The sequence below is a fragment of the Magnolia sinica genome, chromosome 11 (genome assembly GCF_029962835.1).
Source record: "Magnolia sinica isolate HGM2019 chromosome 11, MsV1, whole genome shotgun sequence".
NCBI lineage: Eukaryota > Viridiplantae > Streptophyta > Magnoliopsida > Magnoliales > Magnoliaceae > Magnolia > Magnolia sinica.
Window position 1 is genome coordinate 83,162,671 of NC_080583.1, and position 23,118 is coordinate 83,185,788.

At 40.1% G+C, this 23,118-nt stretch overlaps 1 protein-coding gene across 3 annotated transcripts in view; it reads right to left on the reverse strand.

Annotated features, from left to right (window-relative positions):
- The window catches only part of LOC131219541 (uncharacterized), a 62,061-nt gene that overhangs the window by 31,460 nt on the left and 7,483 nt on the right, over positions 1-23,118 (reverse strand). For all 3 annotated transcript variants that reach the window (XM_058214738.1, XM_058214737.1, XM_058214739.1), the window contains exons 6-14: positions 20,773-20,859; positions 19,483-19,529; positions 18,539-18,645; positions 18,293-18,393; positions 12,729-12,821; positions 12,313-12,396; positions 11,697-11,780; positions 11,396-11,464; positions 448-507 (exon numbers count right to left, since the gene is read on the reverse strand). In XM_058214738.1, the coding sequence (XP_058070721.1) occupies positions 448-507; positions 11,396-11,464; positions 11,697-11,780; positions 12,313-12,396; positions 12,729-12,821; positions 18,293-18,393; positions 18,539-18,645; positions 19,483-19,529; positions 20,773-20,859 (732 nt within the window). The remainder of the gene's footprint in view (positions 1-447; positions 508-11,395; positions 11,465-11,696; positions 11,781-12,312; positions 12,397-12,728; positions 12,822-18,292; positions 18,394-18,538; positions 18,646-19,482; positions 19,530-20,772; positions 20,860-23,118) is intronic.

The window sequence follows — 23,118 nt, forward strand, 5'->3', positions numbered from 1 at the left end:
GATGTTGTAATTATAGGAACACGGTAGTTGTAATTTCCCCTTGCCACACGTACTTTGAAAGGACTTCTCTTCCATATTTCAGTTTTCCTGCATCTACTGTTTCACATTCCTGCAGTGAGTGACAGCTGCAACTTTAAATGTGATTTCTTGCATTAAATGTCTCAATCTTAAACATTATAGTCATACGTTATATGTATACAAAATTATACATAGTACTAATGGGTACCCGTCATCAGGCAATGGAACCGAACCCAACCTGGTTTTAAAACAGAACATGTAATTGGACCCAAACATGTTTTAATTGGGTCGGGTTCCTTGTGTACCTGGACCTGCGGGTGATAGCCTCAAGTATTTAGATGTACCTAGCCTATCATTCAAAGCTAACATAAAGTTAGAGCACTATGATAAATAGTGGAAGTTTCTCTACTGTTGAAAAAGAGAACATACCATGCGACCTCTGAACTCTGGAAACAGTTTTCGACTTTTCATCGTTACGTAGTTTCTTTCCTGGATGCCACCAACAATTCTAGAGTTAAAGAATGGCTACAAAGTCCAAATAAATAATGTAAAATTTTCAATGTAATCAGCAACCATGAAACTTTTGCAAATAAGATCATGGACTCAAACTAGCGATATCCATTCCCAGAAAGAACCATTTATATTTGATTATCCAACATTTTTGTGAAAATTGCACTTATAATCTGCCAATAAAGTGAAATCACGAACAAATTAGAAATAGTAGGTTATGTCACATGCTAAGTATGCCAAACATTAAAAAGATAGCATCCTACTCGTACTTAACTTCATATCTTCTTGGTAAAAGCTTGTTTATTATAATTCTCTCTCCTTTGTTTCGGTCATTTGTTGCTTCTTTGTTAAATTCCTTCTAGCGTCACAGACTATCTTGCTCATCCAAAATGGAATGAGGCAATGTAAGAAGAAAATGCAAGCACTTGAAAAAATGGCGGTGGGGGGGGGCGGGGCGGCTCACTGTCAAGTGCTGTCCAGATGGCTCCATTGGCAAGTATAAAGCCCATTCAGTTGCAAGGGCCTTTACACAAATATTTCATCTAGACTATCTAGAGACATTTGCTCCAATTGCAAAGCTAAATTCTATATGAATTCTCTTATCTATTGCCACTCACATGTAATGGCCGATGTATCAATTGAATGTGAAGAATGTGTTTCTGCATGAGGAGCTTCACGAGGAAGTTTATATGGCCTTTCCTACTAGGTTTAAGCCTAAGGAGGAGATTGGAAGAGTCTATAGGTTGAAAAAGGCTCTCTATGGCCTAAAACAATCTCCCATGGTCTGAAAGATCAGTAGTGTCATGCTGAAGATAGGGTGTAACTGGAGTTGAACAGATCATACACTTGTTGTGAAGAGAAAGGAAGAGAGAATTACTATCCTGATTTTATGATAGGATATGACGCAGCTGAGACTGACAGGCACAAAACGTATTTACATCAGGAGTTCGACATTAAAGATTTGGGACCACTTAGATACTTATTGGGAATTGAGATTGCTCAGTCAAAGCTTAGGATACTTGTATCCAATGTTTTAAATATCGACGATATCGGCCGATATATCCCACGATATATCTTGTATCCCACCTGTGCAATACCAATACAAACAGGTAGTGCCGATATATCCCACATGTTTGATCCGGTGAGCATTTTCAGTTTCCAATCCCTTTTTTGTTGAAAATATGTTAAATCAATGTCAAATGGTTATAAATCCATTAGTTCTTTATGTTCTCCATTTCTTTTCGAAAATTTCCTTCAACCAGTTGTCAATTGAGACTAATTTCGAAGTATTTAGGAGCATTTGATGAAATGATTATCACATACATTCTAATTTTGAAATTTGAGTGTAGGTGGTCCAATTTGGGGAAATTTTGAAATTTTCCCAATTTCTCCCAAATTGCTTGTAATGTTGCACCCTAAACATGAAATCAAGCATGAATGAGGGTTAATCTTCTGATTTGTTAAGTCCTTATCAATTTTTGGAAAATTAAAATCATTTTCTAATTAAAAATTGTTAAATATTTTTTTCTAGAAATTTTCCTTCAACCAGCTGCCGTCAATTGAGACTAATTTCGGAGTATTTAGGAGTGTTTGATGAAATGATCATCACATACACTCTAAATGTTATGCATTCAATTTGAATACAGTTGCATTAGTTCAATCAAACAGCACACAGCTTGGGACCCTATACAAAGGAAACCTATTATGTACACTTCTTTTTTGAGATGTTATGATTTAAACATGTGTATTAAGGTCCTTTCTAACAATCCCTTAAGTTTCATTGAAAAATTCAACCATTTTCCTAATGTTTCTCCATGTTTCCCAAAAAGTACGATAAATTACCTATTACAAACGATATATCCTGTGCGATAACCAACACATATCTATATCCCAAGGATGCGATACGTAACACGATACTGATATTTCGAACACTGCTTGTATCTCATACGCATTGGATCTATTAAAGAAACGAGTATGTTGAGGCAAGGCCGGTTAATACACTAATAGAACAAAATCTCCAAGGTGCTAAAAAGAGCTCGTGGGCAAGCTCATTTACCTTAAAATAACTAGATAAGATATTCCAAATGCGGTCACCTCAATCATCTCACATGACAACCATCTACAAAATATTGAGATACCTGAAGCCAACACTTGGGAAAGTATTTTGTATTCAAATCATGGGTATAAGAACATGGAGGAATACAATGATGCAAATTAGGTTGGACAAAATAAAAGCAAGCGATCTATTACAGGATTTGCACCTCCACCAATGGGAATCTTGTCACTTGGAAGAGCAAGAAAGAGTCTTTGGTGGCTAGAATGAGTGTTGAAGCAATGTATCAGGCTATGGCATATTGTACCTATGAATTAATGCATCTCAAGATGTTTCTGACTGAGTTGGGATTTTGATCGGGACATCACGCGCACAGGCACACCCCCTATGCACGTACGCAAGGAGGAGGAGGGCCCCACCATCGATTTGGATTAATGACGACGTCCAATGAGGGCCTCCTAATTAGAGGACTGCGTTTTTGTTCGTTGGAGTGGACCCGATAGTCATGTGAATCCTATCATGGGTTCTCATGATCGTGGCCCGCTATTCTAATTACTCTAGTACTTTGGGTTTTGCTTATTATTGTTATTAGGAGTATCATGGATGGTTTAGATTGCTTTAATTACTTGTTATTTTTTATTACTTCGTCACCAAGTAATAGATTGCGCACATAGCGCGAGTTTTTGGATATAGGGTTTTCTTATAAATAGGCACCCCTTGTAAATTTTTTCTCATTGAAGATTAATAAAATTTCTGCGTTTTTCTGTTCCTCTAAATTTTGAGCTGTGGAGATTCAATTGGGTGTGAAACCCTCCCTTCCTCGAAGGGCTATTACTGTAGTGCGAAGCCACACCTATCCCGATTCGCCCCCACCTTCCATCCATATTTCTCCTCCTACAATCATCTACGCTTCAAATCCATCCTCTATTGCAGCCGTTTTTCTCTACAGCAGATTTCCAGAATCCGGCCCTACAGGAGGGCTAAAACTTCGGCGAAGCACCACGCACAAACCGTACATAGGATCGAGCTGAAATTTAGGGGTTGTGGAGTTTACTCCCGGCTGACCAGGGTCAAGCTGGCCTTTTTCTGAATAGTAGGCCCCACACACGTGCGGCCTGGATCACACGCACATGCGTCTGGGCCATTGTTGTTGTCTACACGTGCGGTACTTCTCTGGTTCGTCTCTCTCCTCTCTTTCACTCCTCTTTCAACCAAAATCCCTAAACCTAACCCTAGATTAGTCAAATCCCCAATTTTATACCCTTTCTTCAACCTTAGGATTCCCCGAATTGAAATTTTTGAATCCCTTAGATTGGGGGAAGTATTTATATGCATGTGTGGATGAATTTACCCTCCGTTGATTCTTGTTTGGTCTATAATTTTGATTGATCCGGCCCTAACATGTGTAGGCCTGGATCCGCATAAGATTCTCATTGATTGAGTGTTTGAGCTTTTGTGTGTGATGTGGAATTTTGTGTAATTGTTTCTGAACTAGTGTGATCTAAAGCCTGAAAATCTTGCACGTCATACTTGAATTTCATGTCTTGCATCAAATTAGGTATCAGAGCCCAAGGTTTTTTATAGGGGAAAGCATTACATGTTTAGGGTTTAGTTTATTTGTGTACATTATGCATTAAATATCATCATATAGAGTTGTTTAGAGGTCCATAATTTCTGATATAGGCTGCTGAATTTTCTGCTATCAGAAAATCCGCATATCTCTTTGCTGGATTTTCTGTTGACAGATTTTTTGGATAGATAGGTTGCTGGAAATTGAGTAGTATTGTGTCGTTTTCTCCATATAGAGTCCTATAGGAGCATTTAGTCCTATCTAGGCGCATATAGTCGTAGTAGAAGGTCCTTAGATTGAGTTAGTAGTTGTATGCCCACACGTACGGGTCATGGTTTTGGCTTACACCCTACACTAAATATGGAGCAATTGCAATAGTCAATGAACAAGCTAACCAGGCAGTTTGAGTCTTTAGGTAAGCGCTTAGAACAACGTATGGACCAACACTTTGAGCAGTTTAATGTGCGCGTTATCCAACTAGAGACCTCCGTCGAGGCAAACCCCACCATTGGGGAGGATGCCCAATCTCAGGCAGGTGGTCAGGAGGTTAGACCAAGGAATGGAGGTGGCTAAGGAATTGGTCATGGGCGCACACCCGTGCACCCACCCAGCGAGGGACATCATGATCAATATGACCCATATGCGTAACTCTTCAAAAGAGTTAGAGTAGATGCCCATACGTTTGATGGTCACTTAGACCTTAAAGCTTTTTTAGACTGGCTGGCGGATATGGACCACTATTTTGAGTGGTATGACATGTCGGATGCTAGTCGAGTCCGATTCGCCAAGATGAAGATTGTGGGCCAAGCAAAGAAATTTTGGGCTACTGTAGAGCGAAAGAAAAAAGCGAGGGAGCTCCCAATAGTCCATTAGGGAGAAATGAAAGAAACATTTAAGGAGAAATACCTCCCTTTCTCTTATCGCTTACGGTTGATCGAGGAATGGCAGTCTCTTACATAAGGTTCCATGAGTGTGGCGGAATACATTGAGAAGTTCGAAGAGTATTTGACCAGGTGTGAAGTTGATGAGAATCCCATACTCACCCTTGCTCAATTTAAAACGGGCCTTCGTACTGATATTAGGAGAGAATTGCTCGCCAAAGACATATACACTATTGAACAGTTGTATCAAGTAGTGTTAGAGGCTGAGCAATAACTCAAAGCATCTGTGGGAAGGCGATTTGAGTTTCGCGATTCTGGCGCCAAGGCCAACCCTTCTGGGGCTAAGCCTAACGCTGGATACCAACCCTACTAGTAATTTTCAACCCAAATCCAAGGATAATAAGGGTAAAGAAGTTATCAGGTCTAGCTCATGTAAGAGTGGAGCAACTAGGTGTTTTAAGTGTCAAGGATTTGGTCACTTTGCCCACAAGTGCGGCACGAGAGAGGGCACCAAGGTGCTACTTATTGATGGGCAAATAGAGGTAGTGCCCCAAGAGAGTGAAGGCGAAGAGGAAGAATATGAGCCAATAGAAACCCCTAGTGATGAGGAAAAGGGAGCATAAGAGTCTGCGACCCTCGCAGTTGTGCGATGCGCCCTTGCTCAAGCCAAGAACACTGACAATTGGCGTCGCAACACGATCTTCTATACTTATGCAAAATGTGGAGAAAAGAGTAGTAAGATGATCGTGGATAGTGGTAGTTGTGGCAACGTGGCATCAACTAGCACTGTGAGCCATTCGATCTTGAAGCTTGAAGCCCATCCTCAACCCTATAGAGTGTCCTGGGTTGATGAAACTTCCATTCCAGTCTCGCACCGTTGTCTTGTTCCTATTCAGGTTAGATCTTATAAAGACACACTTTGGTGTGATGTTGTTCCCATGGATGTAGGCCATATCATTCTAGGTAGAGCGTGGCTCTATGACAAGGATGTCACCATATTTGGCCATTCGAATGTGTGTACATTCTGGTTTGAGGGCAAGAAAGTCACCACTGGAAAGGAGTCCACCACACAGAGTGGCGTGAGCGACTCAAAAGAATTGAAGGAGTCGAAGTCCAAGTTCAAGTCTCTCCATATTCTAAATGCCAAAGCCTTTAAGTGAGAAACTGAAGCGGACTCGATGGTATACGCCCTTATGGCTAGGGAAAGTGTACCAGAGACTAGCGTAGAGTTATCCACTGAGGCCATTCAGGTAGTGCATGAGTTTCATAATCTCTTTCCTAATGATCTACCGAATGAGCTTCCCCCTATGAGGGATAAACAACATGCCATTGATTTAATCCCTAGGGCGACTCTACCAAACCTCCCTCATTACAGAATGAACCCAAAGGAACATGCAGAGTTGAAGAGACAGATTGATGAGCTTCTAGAAAAGAGTTTCATTTGAGAGAACATGAGCCCGTGTGCCGTGCTCGCCTTTCTTATACCTAAGAAGGATGGCACATGGAAAATATGTGTTGATAGTAGGGTCATCAACAAATCACAGTCAAGTATCAGTTTCCCATACCGCGTCTTGATGACATGTTGGATATGATGGGTAATGCTACTATCTTTTCAAAAATTGACCTCAAAAGTGGGTATCACCAAATCCATGTACGCCCTGGTGATCAATGGAAGACGACCTTCAAGACGATGGATGGGCTATATGAGTGGCTAGTAATGTCTTTTGGGCTAACTAACGCCCCAAGCACCTTCATGCGTGTGAGGACCCAAGTGTTGAGGCCCTTCATGGGGAAGTTCCTGATCGTATACTTTGATGATATCTTGATTTATAACATGACCAAGGAACAACACCTCAACCATTTGAGGCAGATTTGTAGGATCCTTAGAGTCAAGAAATTGTACGTCAATCTAAAGAAGTGTGCGTTTTTGTCTAGTAGTGTTATCTTCTTAGGTTTTGTTGTGTTAGCTGAGGGCGTATCGACGGATCCCGAGAAGGTCAAGGCCATCGTCAATTGGCCTGAACCCTGCAATATTTATATGTGCGCAGCTTTCACGGTTTATCCACCTTCTATAGGCGGTTCATTCGAGGCTTCAGTTCCATTATAGCTCTCATCACGAATTGCATAAAAAAATGGAGAGTTTCAATGGACAAAGGCAGCCTCGAAGGCCTTCAAGGAGATAAAGGTCAAGATGACCGAAGCTCCAGTCACGCGACTTCTGGATTTTTCGAAGGCTTTTGAAGTCGCATGTGACGCGTCAGGAGTTGGCATAGGAGGAGTACTTAGTCAAGAAGGGCATCATGTAGCCTTTTTTAGTGAGAAACTGAATGAGGCGAAACAAAAGTATTCCACCTATGACAAAAAGTTTTATGCGGTAGTGCAATCACTGCGCCATTTGCGTCATTACCTATTGCAGCAAAAATTCGTCTTATTCTCAGATCACGAGGCCTTGAGATATCTTAACTCTCAAAAGAAATTAAACCCTAGGCACGCCAAGTAGATTCAATTCCTTCAAGAGTACACTTTTGTGCTTAAGCACAAGACCGGTGTAGAGAATAAGCATGCCGACACGTTGAGTCGTCGAGTCGCATTACTCAATTTCATGTGTTGAAGTCACGGGCCTCGAATGCATCAAAGAAGATTATTCTGAGTGTCCAGATTTTGGAGTTGTGTACGCGTCGTTGTAAGAGAGTCCGTCAGGACCTAGCAGTGAGTAGTTAATTTTAAACGGATATTTATTTAGGAGTGACCGCTTGTGCATACCACGCACCTCCCTCCATGATTTTCTTATTTAGGAGTTATATTCAGGAGGGGTCGCAGGTCATTTCGGTCAAGACAAGATCATTGCCCTAGTGGAGGATAGGTTTCATTGGTCAAGCCTCAAGCGAGACGTGGCCAAAATTATAGGGCAATATCGTACTTGTCAACTGGCAAAGCAAAAATAAAATAAAATACAGGATTATACACACTTTTGCCAGTTCCATTCATCCCTTGGCAGGACATCAGTATGGATTTCGTGCTTGGACTCCCCAAGACTATTTGGAAACACGATTCCATATTTGTTGTCGTAGACCACTTTTCTAAAATGGCTCACTTCATTCCTTGTTCTAAAACCTCCAACGCATCTCATGTTACCAAGCTGTTCTTTAGTGAGGTCATCAAACTGCATGGGTTACCAAAAACCATAGTGTCTGACTGTGACGTGCGATTCATGAGTTACTTTTGGAAGACACTATAACACATGATGAATACTAGGCTCCAATTTTATTCTGCCTGCCACCCTCAGACCGATGGTCAGATTGAGGTGGTCAATAAGAGCCTGGGGAGTTTGCTCAGATGTTTAGTGGGGAAGCACATCAGGACGTGGGACACTGTATTACCTATAGCCGAGTTTGCATTCAATAGGTCCACAGGTCTAAGTCCTTTTGAAGTCGTTACTGGTTATAAGCCTAGGAAGCCTATTGATCTTGTCCCTATGTCACTGTCCCATAGGCCATTAGAGTCTGCAGAGTCATTCGCACATCACATTCATTCATTGCATCAAGAAATCAGGCGAAAGATCATTACTAGTAATGAACATTACAAATTTTCTGCAGACCAGCATAAACATTTCAAGGAATTCAATGTAGGAGACTCTGTGATGGTCCGTATTAAGCCTGAGCGGTATCCTCAGAGAGCCGTTCGTAAATTACACACGTAACGCTGGACCCTTCAAAATTATAAAACGAAACGGTCTCAATGCGTATGTAATAGATCTTCCACCTTCCATAAGAATTAGTTCCACATTCAATGTGGAAGATCTAATTACTTTTCAGAGGACCACTGATATTTTGTCCAGCCCTTCGCCCAACCATCCTGCTTCCCCAGACCTGTCCCTTGATTCATGGCCTCTTCCTGACCCTTCCTCTCAGCCTCTACCTCCCATACCTAACCTTCCCACACCCAGAAAGGAAATAGAGGATATTCTGGACCATCAGATAGTATCAACGTCGGACGGCGGGTTTCAAAAGTACCTAGTTAAGTGGAAGTCACGCCTAGCTTCAGACAGTACGTGACTCACTGAGGAGCTTCAGAGACTTGATCCTGACATCTTGGAGCGGTTCAGGAGTTTTATTTCGCCAGTAGCGAAATCTTCGCAGCCGGGGAGAGTTGATGGGGACATCACGCGCATACACACGCCCCCCTAAGCACGTACACAAGGAATGCCTCACCATCGATCTGAATCGATGACGACATCGAGGGAGGGCCTCTTAGTTAGAGGACTACGTTTTGGTTCATTAGAGTGGACCCGATAGTCATGTGAATCCCACCATGGGTTCTCATGATCGTGGCCCACTATTATAATTAATATAGTACTTTGGGTTTTGTTTATTATTGTTATTAGGAGTATCATGGACAGTTTAGATTGCTTTGATTACTTGTCATTTTTTTATTACTTCGTCGCCAAGTAATAGGTTGCGCACATGGTGCGAGTTTTTAGGTATAGATTTTTTTTTATAAATAGGCACCCCTTGTAGGTTTTTTTTCTCATTAAAAATTAATAAAATTTCTACGTTTTTCTGCTCCTCTAAATTTCTAAGTTGTGGAGATTCAATTGGGTGTGAAACTCTCCCTTCCTCGAAGGGCTAACTACCGTAGTGCGAAGCCACACCTATCCCGATTCGCTCCCACCTTCTTTCATCCATATTTCTCTTCTCCTACAATCATCTACGCTTTAAATCCATCATCTATTGCAGCCGTTTTTCTCTCTACAGCAGATTTCCAGAATCTGGCCCTACAGGAGGGCTGAAACTTCGGTGGAGCACCACGCACAAACCGTGCATCGGATCAAGCTGAAATTTGAGAGTTTTAAAGTCCACCCCTGGCCAACCAGGGCCAAGCTGGCCTTTTTCTGAATAGTGGGCCCCACACACGTGCGGCCAGGATCACACGCACGTGCGTTTGGGCCATTGTTTTTGTCCACATGTGCGGTACTTCTCTGGTTCGTCTCTCCTCTCTTTCACTCCTCTTTCACCCAAAATCCCTAAACCTAACCCTAGATTATCCAAATCCCCAATTTTATGCCCTTTCTTCAACCTTAGGGTTCCCCGAATTCTGAATCCCTTGGATTGGGGGAATTATTTTTGTGCGTGTGTGGATGAATTTACCCTCCTTTGATTCTTGTTTAGTCTATAATTTTAATTGATCCGGCCCTAGCATGTGTAGGCCTGGATCCGCATAAGATTCCCCTTAATTGAGTGTTTGAGCTTTTGTGTGGGATGTGGAATTTTGTGTAATTATTTCCGAACTAGTGTGATCTAAAGCCTGAAAATCTTGCAAATCATACTTGAATTTCATGTCCTGCATCAAATTTGAAGTTGTTTCTCCTATAGTTTTGACGATGATGGCCAAGTAGCAATGCACATTGCAAATGACCCAGTGTATCATGATAGAACTAAACGTATAAAAGTAAATTGTCATTTAATCTAGGAAAATGTTGCCAAAAAAATCATTAATATGCCTTGGATCCGATCAGAATTTCAAGGGATTGATATTCTTAGTCTCCCACAGCTAGGTATGATTGATATCCATGCCACAACTTGAGGGGGAGTGTTGGGATACATATCTTATTTTATTAATACTAGGGGCATTCTCGTAATTTTGTTTTGCTTAGTAGGGGCATAATTGTCCTTTTGTTTTGATTGGTTTTACCCTAATAATAGGAAATGGTGGAGAATAATGAGAAGAGGTGCAATCTCCATCCGTTTTCTCCTCGCTTTTCATCTCTTCTTCTCTTCAACAAAGTTATCCCAAAGCATCAGCTAATGTAAGTCCAACTTTCAGCTCCTCAAGAACTCCTCAATTTCCCAATTTTTCCTTTTATTCTAAAATTTTCAGTTCATTAAGACGACAGCATGGTTTAAGGTATCAACTAATAAGAATCATTGCGGTGATTCTTATTAATTTTGGCTGTCTGAAGCACACAAAAGGTAGATATCTAAAAACGATGGAGTACGCCTAAAAAAATGTAAACAAACAATGCTGAACCATAACATTTCTCATTAGTACTAGTGCTACAAACTATTCATCCAAAAAATCTAGGTATGAGCAGCTGGAAACGTTGGGAAAATCTAAATTTTTTAGAATAACAGTAACATTACTTTCATGTAATGGCATTTAGCACTTCAATCCTTCCACTTTCTTTAGGAGTATCAGTTCACAAGTTTTATGGCACTAGATATACCACGAAAAAAATTTCCAGTAATTTTCATTCAAAACCAGAGAGTAACACATCAGAGAGTATATCTGGTAGTATATCTGGTAGAATTTCATGTGCCAAAAACATAACTCATAACGGACAAAATTGCCATATATGAGAAATACCTTTAACACTTTCATTATGGATGCATAAGTAGAGGGTCTTCCAATTCCAAGTTCTTCCAGCCTTTTAACCTTTACAATAGTAAAATGAATAAAAGAAGGATCCATAGATTAGTAGAAGAATGAGTAGCTATTAAGTTTGGTCATAAGTAGTGTTATGCCAAAAAGAAATTGGGAGTAACTGTATTTGATGAATAAGAACTAAAAGACAAACTGGCAGGATTCCTTATAAGTTATACCAGACATGAAAAGGATGGCCAAACTGGCAGGATTCCACATACCAGACATGAAAAGGACGGCTTACCAATGTTGCCTCAGAATAGCGCGGAGGAGGTTCTGTATGGTGTTGTTTGAGTTCCACCTTACCAAGATGCACTTGATCCCCTGACTAAAAACCAGAACACAGCAACATTCTTGTAACTCAAAGCAAAAATTGTTTTATCAAAATTAACTGTGTCTGTCTGTCTGTCTGTTTGTCTGTCTGTCTGTCTGTGTGCCTGTCTGTGTAAAAACTTCTTATAAAAAATACTATATAACTTTTCCAAAAAGGAAAAGGAAAAAAATTCTCCAGAAGTATCTTTTTTATTCAAGTATCCGTTTTAGTCAAAGTTAATATAATGATTAACAGGAATAAGGTATCCTCTTTAAGTGTGTAGTTATTAACTTATTATTCTTAGACACAGTAACAATATGTTAAGCAGGAAAAACATGAAGAGTTTGACTTAGATGAAGTAAGATTCTGTTTTCTTTTCATGATTTTTCATATGTATTTCTTATTGTGAAACCAGGCACTTCATCTTTGAGTAAGATAACAAAAGGGCAAGAAGATATTCACAAAAGAATCCATAGCATAAGTAGGAATGTAACCAGTTTCATGCGTAAGTGTGATTTTGCAATGATCACGCAAGGATGATGGCTACCTTCAGTGTGCAGAGAACATTAAAAGCTTCCTCACGAGCAATCCCTTCATTTTCATCATGTCCAACAGCTGCAGTTTCTCTATCCTAGAAAATTGTAGAAAAGAACTATTGAGCAATTCCAGAAATATTCATGGTAAAGTTCACGGTAGAATGACAAACTACTCCTAACCATTAAAAACTGACAATTCAGAGTACTTTTGGCACAAAGAAGAGCATATGTTGAATATCCGTACTAGTGCAATACGATGGGCAAAGAAATTCAAGGACTCCAGGGAACAACGTGTATATTGAAAGATGTTGAAAGATTAAACATATCTATCCCAAAAAAAAAAAAAGTGAAAGATTAAAAATATCTATCAAAATGTCATACACCTGTACTCCTGATAATAAAATGAAAATGTTTAGGAAGGATCAACCTTATAAACTGCTTGGTATCCAAGAAACCCAACTCTCGAACTCGTTGACCGGAGAACCATTGCCTCTCCAACATTCGCAATATTAACTTGTACCTAGGTTGGTCAATATTGACATCAAATAATATATTAAACTGGAAGGGAATACCAATCTTAGTCGACAAACGAAAATCCAAGCACAATAGTCACAAACAATAACTGTGATTAACAACAGAAAAGAACCTAAGAAGGCCAAAATCAACAATATGTAATCAATTCCACTGTGTTGAGTTGGCAGTTGGGACAATAAAACAAGAGGATAATGATATCTAAATGCAATACACAGTTTTCTTGAAAACTAATTAATATGCAAACGCATGGTCGTGCAAACAAACATGCATGTCCATGATAACCTGCACTTAGAAACTGTTCACATTGCAGTGGCTGTAAGTGGACAGGGAAAAAAGAATCAACAGCACATCAGAGAGATACTAAAAACCACAAAATGATTGCTTTCTGAAGTGGTATTGAGGTTATTCAATGTGTTCTTTCTATAATTAGAAGAAACTTTACAAAAGAAAAAGGAAAAAAGCAAAACCAACTATCCACAGAGGCAATGGATAATCTGTGCCATTACAAAGCACATTTCTCCAAATCCATTCTTTGGTTAAAACATCTGCACATCCACTTCTCTCGGAACTTGCCTAAAGAAAACAGGAAGAGAGGCCAACATATTCCTAATATTCCAAGAAATGACACCTCCTAGTAGTTGAATAAGCTACCCAAAAAGCATTGTTCGAGTCCCCTTCCAAAATCAAAAGCCTGCAAAACAACTCAACAAATAGACTGGCCCCCACTTTTTCTTTTCCCCCACTTCAAGTGCCATGAGCTACGCATAACTAGGCTCCCCTGCTCCCACCGGCTCAGAAAACATTAAACCTATGGAGCTCATACCATTATGAAGAACACCATTGATGCCAAAGAGTCGTCATGGGAGTTCCCATCCACATTCAGGTTCCACCCACCCAATGGAGGGGGCTGCCAAGAGATCGACACCTTAAGTGGCACTCCAATTCCTCATCAAATCTGTCCCCTTGTATCTTTTGACTGCTCCAAGAAACAAACTATTTAACAATTGCCGATGTGAAAAAGTGATGTGCCATACGTTCAAACCGTGCATCAGGATAGGAAGTATGGTGGTGGAGGGTAGAAGAGTAGAGGAGAAAGAGTAGGTTTGCGAGAAGGCAGTCAGCTTTTACTCCCTACTCAACAATGATGGGTGGGCAAGACCCCATCTTGATGACCTGGTTTTAGTAGATTCTCGGAGGACTAGGCAGCTTCACCCTTCTAGGAGGTTGAAGTCAAAACAGCAGTGATGTCATTGGAAAGGGGCAAGGCCCCGTATCCAAATGGATTCCCACTGGCCTTTTTCCATTAGTTATGAGATATGGTCAAAGGTGATTTGATGGACTTCATGGCGGAGTTTTTCGAGAGGGGCCATTTGTCGACTGAGTTAGGAGCGTCCTCTATAATTATCATTTTAAAGGTGTCAGGGGCAGAAAGCTTAAGGATTTCAGGGTAATCATTTTAATTGGGGATTCATACAAGATTCTCACAAAGACATTGACGACCAGATTCAAGGCAATGCTAGCAAATGGCGAATCTAAGAACTAGGAGGCTTTTATTGAAAGCAGACAAATTTTAGATAGTGCACTAATAGCCCACGAGCGCATCAATTCTTGGTTCAAGGAAGGAGCAAAAGGCTTGGTGTGCAAGCTGAATATGGAAAAGGAATATGATCAAGTCAATTGGAACTATTTAGACTATGTATTATAGCATATGGGGTGCAGCCTGAAGTGGAAGGGTTGGATGAGTGAATGCATTTAGTCCGCAAATTTCTTGGTATTAATTAATGGATCCCCAAAAGGCTTTTCCAAGCCGTCAAGGGGGATTCCACAAGGTGACCCCCTCTCCCCATTCCTCTTCATCACTGTGGCTGAAGCTTTGAGCAGAACGCGAGCAAGAGATAAATGAAGCAGGAATCATAAGTGGTTCCAAAGTGGATAAGGAGAATCCTCCAATTTCACACCTTCAGTTCACAATGACACTATCCTATTTTGCGAAGCAAATGATGCTATGGTGGACAAGCTAAGTAGAGGTGGGCATCGAGTCGAGTCAGACTGGATTAGGTCCAACTCGACTTGATCTGGTTTTTGCAAGTACCCGACCCGAACTCGATCCGATTCGGGACTGAGTCCAGCGGGGTTGACTCGATCTGAACCGATTCCTTGCTGGCCTGACCCGAACCGAGTCTGACCCAGTCAGGGAAACCGAGTCGGATCGAGTTGAGTTTGTCCGGTTGATTCGGACTAGGCTGAGTCAAGTCAAGTCGGAGACTCTGATGTTAGGAAGGAAACGGGAGGGAAATCGGAAGAGAAAGAGAGAGAGAGAGAGAGAGACAGAGAGAGGAGGAAAATCGGAAGAGAAAGAGGGAGAGAAAGGAGGAGGGAATGAGAGGAAGTCGGCTTGAGCTGCGGTGCCGCATAAGTTCATCTGGCGGCGTCAGCTCGAGTAGGGTTAGTGTTCAGGTAGAAGAAGGGTAAAGGTTTTTTTAAAAATAAAAATAAAATCTGACTTTATAATACCCAATTCCGGATTAGATCGGATCGAGTTGCTACATGACCCAAACTCGACTCGGTTTGGCGTCGGATCCGAGTGGGTCTACTTGATCCGACCCAACCCTGGCTTTCAGTTCGGGTCGGATCGGATCCGACCGATTCAGTCGAGTCGAGTCGGAACCTACCCACCTCTAAAGCTAAGGATGGTGATCTTATGTTTTGAAGCAAGGTTCGAGCCTCAAAGTTAACATGGCCAAGAGTGAGATATTAGGGGTGTGAATGACTAAGGAGGAAGTTGAGCAGATGGCAGGAATTTTTTAATGTCAAGTGGGATCCTTCCCATCTGCTAATCTCGGGCTTCCTCTCTACATTGGAAAGCCAGCAAAGCATTTGTGGGATGTAGTTGTGAAGAGATTTGAAAGAAAATTATCAAAATGGAATAGTCGGTACATTTCCTTCGGTGGCCGGATTACTCTCATAAAAGCAACTTCATCGAAACTCCCATTAAATTTCAAATGCCAGAAGTCAATTTTGGCTAAGTTGGAAAAGTTAAGTGATTTTTTATGGCAAGGTTCAGAGGACAAGAAAAGATTTCACCTTATAGGGTGGGAAAAGGTGTATAGGCCGTATAAGGAGGGGTAGGTATTAGGGACTTGGAGAAGATAAACTTGGCTCTCTTAGGGAAGTGTTTGTGGCGTTTTGGGACAAAGGAGGACTCCTTATGGTGAGGAGTCATAGTAGGAAGTATGGATGTCAAGTAGGAGGTTGGGGTGTCAAAGATTCTTCTCTTTACAAAGCGTCGTGAGTTTGGAAGGGTATATCTAGGCTTGAGTTTAACTTCAGCGCGAGGATTGGCTTCTCTATTGGCAATGCAGAGAGAACTCATTTTTAGGAGGATGTGTAGGCTCAAGAAACTTCTCTCCAAACAATGTTCCCAATAGTTGCACATCTATCCACGAAAAGGGATAGCATGGTCTCCAATTGCTATTCTTTCGTTTGGACTTAAGTGGTGTGGATACCACCATGTTGAAGAAATATCCTAAATGAGGAAATTGAAGAATTTGTGAGGCTTCTTGTCGATCTTCACCTCCACATGTTGGTAAGAGAAGGGGAGAGAATGATATGGTTAAAGGACAAATCAAGATGCTTCTCTGTACGATCCTTTTATGAGTCTCTTTGGAAGTTTGAATGGTATAGCACCCGCGAAAACATGGCAAATGTTTGGCACTATGGAACCCATCCAAAAGTCGCAGCCTTTGGGTGGCTTGCAGGAAGGAAGCGAAATCTTACCATTGATAATCTCCAAAAGAGGTCCATGATTCCTCCCAATGTGTACGTCATGTGCATGGTGGATGTTGAGACAATTAATTAGCTTTTCATCCATTGCCCATTCGTGAGAAAGGTGTAGAGCTGCTTCATTGGCCTCTTCGATATACCTTTCGTTATGCCGGAGTCTATTGGGGAGTTGTTTTTGCTTTGGCATGGAGTTCGGCTAGAAAGGTTAGATCAATTTGGAGATTGACCTTGTTGGCTTCATTATGGTCTATTTGGGGGGAAAGGAACAACAGGTGCTTTTGAAATGAGCCCACCAAGGCGGCGGAGGTCTTCTCCAAAGAGAAGCTTCTTATAGTGGAATGGGCCTTGTATTAAATCTTTAGAAGATTGTAACTTTTCCTTTTTGCTTCAGTTGTAGTTGGTTCTTGGGCCATCTTAGTGCTCTTAATAAAATGTTTGTTACTCTTCACAAAAACAAAAACAAAAACAAAAAAAAAAAAAAAAAAAAAAAAAAAACCTTATCCTCAATCCAAGACAACTACCAAATTGTCCTTGAATCCGAAGACGGAGGATTTGCCCACAAATTTCAGTCAATACCCAACCAATTACCCTCTAACTTCTCTCATTTTGTAGGAATGACACTACATATCTCTATAAAAGGACTAGAATTCCCCATTTTCCAGGCCTTTTGATCATTCTCATGCACTAAGTCCCGTATACTTCAGAGAGGAGAGAGAAGTAAGAAGAGAAGAGAATCGCAGAGAAATGGAGAGATGAAGAAGGGATTAGTGCTCAGTAAGATGCATGGTTTGGCTATTTCAATACAGGATTTTGCTCTAAACACGCCAATTACCCTGGTGAAAGGTGAAGATTGAAGAAGCTAGACCAAATCCGAGGCCCTTGCATAAGATCATAAAAGCTTAGCATCCTTTTCTTTTCTTTTATATTTCATTTACTTGCAATGAAATTTATCTCAGAGACTATATTTGCAGATGAAGGAAGGTGCCTAACCCCTTCTTCCTTCATAACCAAATCCCTTACCTTTGAACCTATCGTTAAATCAATGTATTGAAGTCATTCGATTAGATCTTCTGTGTGCTCTCTATATACAAACACCAAAGAGCTAATGGTGACTCCCATTTCACCATTCCAGCCGATTGCATCCACACCATGATCAAGTGCCTCAAAACTGTGCTACAGTTCCTGGCGACTCCACAGGGGAGTTTTGAGATCTAGCTCCAGTTCGAGAAAGATCACAAGCTAGTGCAAATTTCCATCACATAGTTCATTTTACTGCTTTTATATGTCTCCCTTTCATCTTTGGAATTTTGTTTGAATCCCTCTCCCACCTCTCCTTCTAAACTTTTCACTTTTTTTACTAGAAATCACAGCCCACAATCTGAGAAATCAGCCGGAATTTTGAAGAGATGGGCAGATTTAGCAGGTTGCAACAAAAACTGTCGGCACGGAGCAGGCACAAAAAAGATCCACCTGCACCAGTTGTGATTTCTGTGTAGATTCAGCCAAGGACAGGGGATCGACCAGATCTCTTTATGTTTTCTATGAATGGTATGGACATCCACATAGTGGTATGGACATTCCTAGGTTCATTAAAAGGGTCTACTTCTATGGCCTATTTACTTATTCATCATTTACTAATCACACAAAGGGGGTGGGTGGGTGGGGGGTACGCACCTTATCGACTGTTGCAGCTTCCATTTGGCATGCCATTGTCCGAGACCATATAAGAGTGTATAGTTTCAAGGAATCTTCATCAAGTATTCCAACTAGCGATGCTGAAGCAAAGGAGAACATTAGAACATTTTTTAAGACTAGTTAGTTATAGTAAGGGGAAGCAAGATAAAGAGCTCCAAGTTGCAGCGTATGTGAAAATATAGAATGAATTAAGAAACTTAAACCTAGGATTATATGCAAAATTACATGGTAACCTCCTTATATTTGTTGGCCGAATAGCTTCATGGGCCTCTTGTGCATTCTTCACCTTAAAGTACTTGGGAGTGCTCTTCGGTGTATAATCCTGTCCATACCTATAAATTAAAGTAAGAACTAATTTAATAAACTGACAGAATTTGAATAGCAAAACAAACCTTTTTCTTTATACATAAGCTGGGCTGGAACCCGAGACCTCAATGTTGAAACATGCAGTCTACCACTGAGCTACAATCTTGCACCCATTACTAGCTAGTTAACACACCACGAGAGACGCTAAGAGTAAGAAACTATAGGCGGGGAAGGAAAGAATTGCACTTTGTTTCAGTTTGCATTTCATTCTGAAGCATAAACTCTGCTGACCTTATGTTGAAAAAGAAATGATAGCTATCAAATTAGAGAAGCTCAGGGTAAAAAGGTGGGACTATGATGCCAAAGAACATGGGAGGCGTAACATATGTTGACACAGGATTTTCATAGGTAGAGATAAAATTCGTCTTTCTTTTCTATGGTGTAATAAGATCTCAGGTCGGCTATCACTGTAATTTATCTTTTAGGCACTAACAGCACCATTCATGAGAATGATGAACGATCCCTCTAGATTTGCTCAGAAAGATGGTGAGCCATCCGTAATTGTCCAAAATGGAATATCTGAAAGTGTACAAGAAGGTGCATGAAAGTTTTTCACCACAAAACCTAGTGAAATGCAATCCATTCTAGACAACAATCACCATGATGATGTGTAGGAATCAATGAATAACTGGATATATAACTTCTTTATGACTAAAACTTCTCCTTTTTTTTAAACGACTTCTCAATAGAGGAATATCACAAACAAAAGCACGCCCGCACCATGCAGATATGCTTGCAATGCAGCCAGAGAAACATCTATCAACCTACTTGCAGACTAAGCATAGATGTCATAAAGTGCTTACCTTTCCATAACCAAGGAGCGGATATCCTTCACAGCTTCATCACAAACCTTAAAAAAAAGCAACAATCGATAAGAATTTTTATCGGAGGCAAAAACAAGACCATATCACCATTAACAAGGAAAAAAGCAGCAGATAACCAGTCTGAGACGTGAAGGGGCTGCCACAGTAATACATGGTTTAGTTTCCGAGACCCAATATTGAACTTTCAAACTTAAACAGTCTGAAAAACCATAGCAGATAAAGCTAGTTTCAAATCCATTAGGAACGTCAAACACAAATGCTAGTGCTATGATTGTAGCTTAACACCAGCACTCCATCCATATGAATGCTCAGTGAAAGAAGTTAAGAAGAGAAAACTGGGAAAGTGGCACGCCAATAGTTGAGGGGAAGTTCTTATATCCACACTCAAAGAATCAACTCTGAGCATAAACAGCTGTAATTGATTTTTAAAGCTTCACACTAGGTTGAATAAGATATAATGAGAATATGAATTATTCTCTTTAAGAAATGTATATAGATTAGAGAATGATAAGTCATCAGCATTCAATTTGAACTTTCAAAGATCAAAACTAAATTACATGGATTAGAATTACTCCGCAGAGGCAGGCACTGACTTCAAACACAGGCGATCTAATGCAAGATAAGCTGTGGGTGGTTGTTGGCTTTATTTCAGATGGATCAGTTTATACCTGGGATGATCAGAACAATGTTCCAAGCTTGCTAGTGGTGAGGTGCTGGTAAGAAAAGGCAAGCTTTGTAGAGGCTAGCTTTACTCGAGGGGACTGATCAATTTAGAACAAGCATAACCTCAGGACTTCCAACAATAAATCAGATAGATCAACCGAGATCTTTCAGTGCACAGAGGATAGAGTGAAAGAATGGGCTTTGGGATCAAAACATTTACAGAATGTTGTGAGGACTTCTTGTGGTGCTACTTAGGGTTTGCAGGGGGCTGGCTGATCTCTCATCATCATTCTCTTTTGTGGCTCTTGCTTTGTAGCTTTTTGTTTGGTTTCTAATAAGATCTGCATTAGCATTCAAAAAAAATGTAGATCGACTATACAGCAGCCAAGGAAAAAAAAAGTTTGCAGAAAAAGCTAATGGTGGTTAAAGATGGATAAAGGAAGCATATGAATTACATGAGGCCGAACATGCATCATAACAGGCTAAGGAAGTTTTACGTAATTATTTTTGGTCTCCAAGCAGCGATGCATATTTCAATTGAATCCATTACCCAAGGGTCTAAAGAAAGACATCATGAAGCCAAGGTGACTTATAAATGATACCTACATGCAGACCATCAGTTCGCATGTACGTTATCAACCCAGTAGCCTCATCATTTGATAGTTTAACTCCTTCGTACAGCTTTTGAGCCACCTGAAATTAAATGACAAATGTAAGCACCATAGCAAACAACAGGCACCAATGACATTATAGAATGGATTTACAAATTCAGCTTAACAGGATCATTGTGTGTGATGTCTAACCTAGAAAAAGCTCATGCAGGAGTACAATCATTGAGGGTGTGTTTGGATTGGGAGTAAACAAGGGGAATGCAAGGGCGTGTTTTATGTCTCTTTAAATAGTTGGAACTGAAAAAGATACCCCCATTATGGCTCATTGAGGAATAACGGTAACTATAGTCGATATCAGCCAATATATCCCACAATATATCTTATATCCCACTTGTGTGATACGAAACGCACAGGTAGTGCGGATATATCCCACATGTACAATCTATTGAGCATTTTCAATTTCCAATCCCTTTTTTAATTATGTTAAATCAGTATCAAATGGTTATAAATCCATTGGTTCTTCATGTTTTGCATTAAAAATCATGAATTTGGAGCTTTGATTTTGATATCCATTGGTTCTTCATGTTCTCCGTGTTTTTTTTTCCCAAAATTTTCCTTCAAGCAGCTGCCAATTGAGACTAATTTTGAAGTATTAAGGAGTATTTGATGAAATGATCATCACATACACTCTAATTTCGAAATCTGAGTGTGGGTAGTCCAATTTGGGGAAATTTGAGGAAATTTCAAAATTTTCCCAATTTCTCCCAAATTGCTTGCACTGTCACACTCCAAACATGAAATCAAGCATGTATGAGGGCTGATCTATTGATATGTTAAGTCCTTGTCAATTTTTAGAAAACGAAAATTATTTTTTAATTAAAATATTTATTAAAAAAAATTCCTTCAACCAGCTGTCAATTGAGACTAATTTCAAAGTATTTAGGAGTTTGATGAAATGATCATCACATACACTCTAAATTTTATACATTCAATTTGAATATAGTTGCATTAGTTCAGTCAGACAGCACATGGCTTAGGACCCTATACGAAGGAAACCTACTATGCGCACTTCTTTTTTGAGATGTTATGATTTAACGGTGTGTATTAAGGTCTTTTTTTAACAATCCCTGAAGTTTCATTGAAAAACTCAACCATTTCCCCAATGTTTCCCCATGTTTCCCAAAAAGCACGATAACTTGCTTGATACAAACGATATATCCCATGCGATAACCAATACGTAGTATCCCAAGGATGCAATACATAACACGATACTGATATTTCGAACACTAACTGTAGTTTGTTCCTTTCAAATTGCTTTAGGTTTCTTTTTCTTCTAATGCCTACATAAGGTCATTTAGGGGTGGAATTGCTCTTCTTATGTTATGCTTATTGAATGAAAGATATAACGGCTTTCTTTGAGGGTTTAGCATGTGCTGCTAATCGATAGAAGAGAGTGGATGTGTAATCATTATTTCAGACTATTGGACTGCCAGTCTTAGTTTCTTTGTCGGTGACTATCCAATCTGGCTTATGCTGTTAATCAAAAGTAGAGAGGGTGTGCTGTTAATCGAGCACTTCTTTCTTGGAGTTTTAAGCAACCCATAATGCCCTATAAACAATATGATTGGGTATTTTCAATAGTTTTGGGATTCTTGTTGGTTACTTACTTTCTAGTCTATATTTGGTTATTTTCTTTTTCATACTCCAGCTAGCAAGGCAAGAGAAGTCTTCATTGGTTAAGGAAATAAGCTTGTAGACAAAGTTCATTTCAAATCAGGAAAATCTTGTAGACAAAGGCGGAAGGCCCATACAGGTGAAAGGCCACATGTTTTGACCATACTACGAATATTTGAGTGAATAATGCAACTTGATGTTTTTGATTTGATTCATTCTAATTCTATCAACTAGAAGATTGTATTCTTCAAGAATTTTTTTTTTCTAGTTTGTACGACTAGAAGGCAATCAGAAACATTCTACATTCCCTTTATTCTATTTGGGGTTTTCTTATCTACTTGTGGCATCAAAGAGAGGAGATCTTAACTGCTGCAAAGGCCTCTTCTTCTTCTATTGGTCCTTCCACCCAAGCTTCATCAACCTAGTTTATTTGTTCAAAGACAACAATTTCCAGATTTGGATGGTTCGACCCATACCCTGACAGCACCTCATAGAAGTTAACTATCACCTTACAAATAGTCTTTCGGAACTGCTTCCCATGGCTATCATGCGGTCACTTTGGAACGAGCGAAGGGTGTTCGATGACAAAAAGAACTCCAAAAACAGTGGAAAACAAAGAATAAAGTGGAATTAAATTACCAAAGAAGCATCTGGATCCATGGCGGTG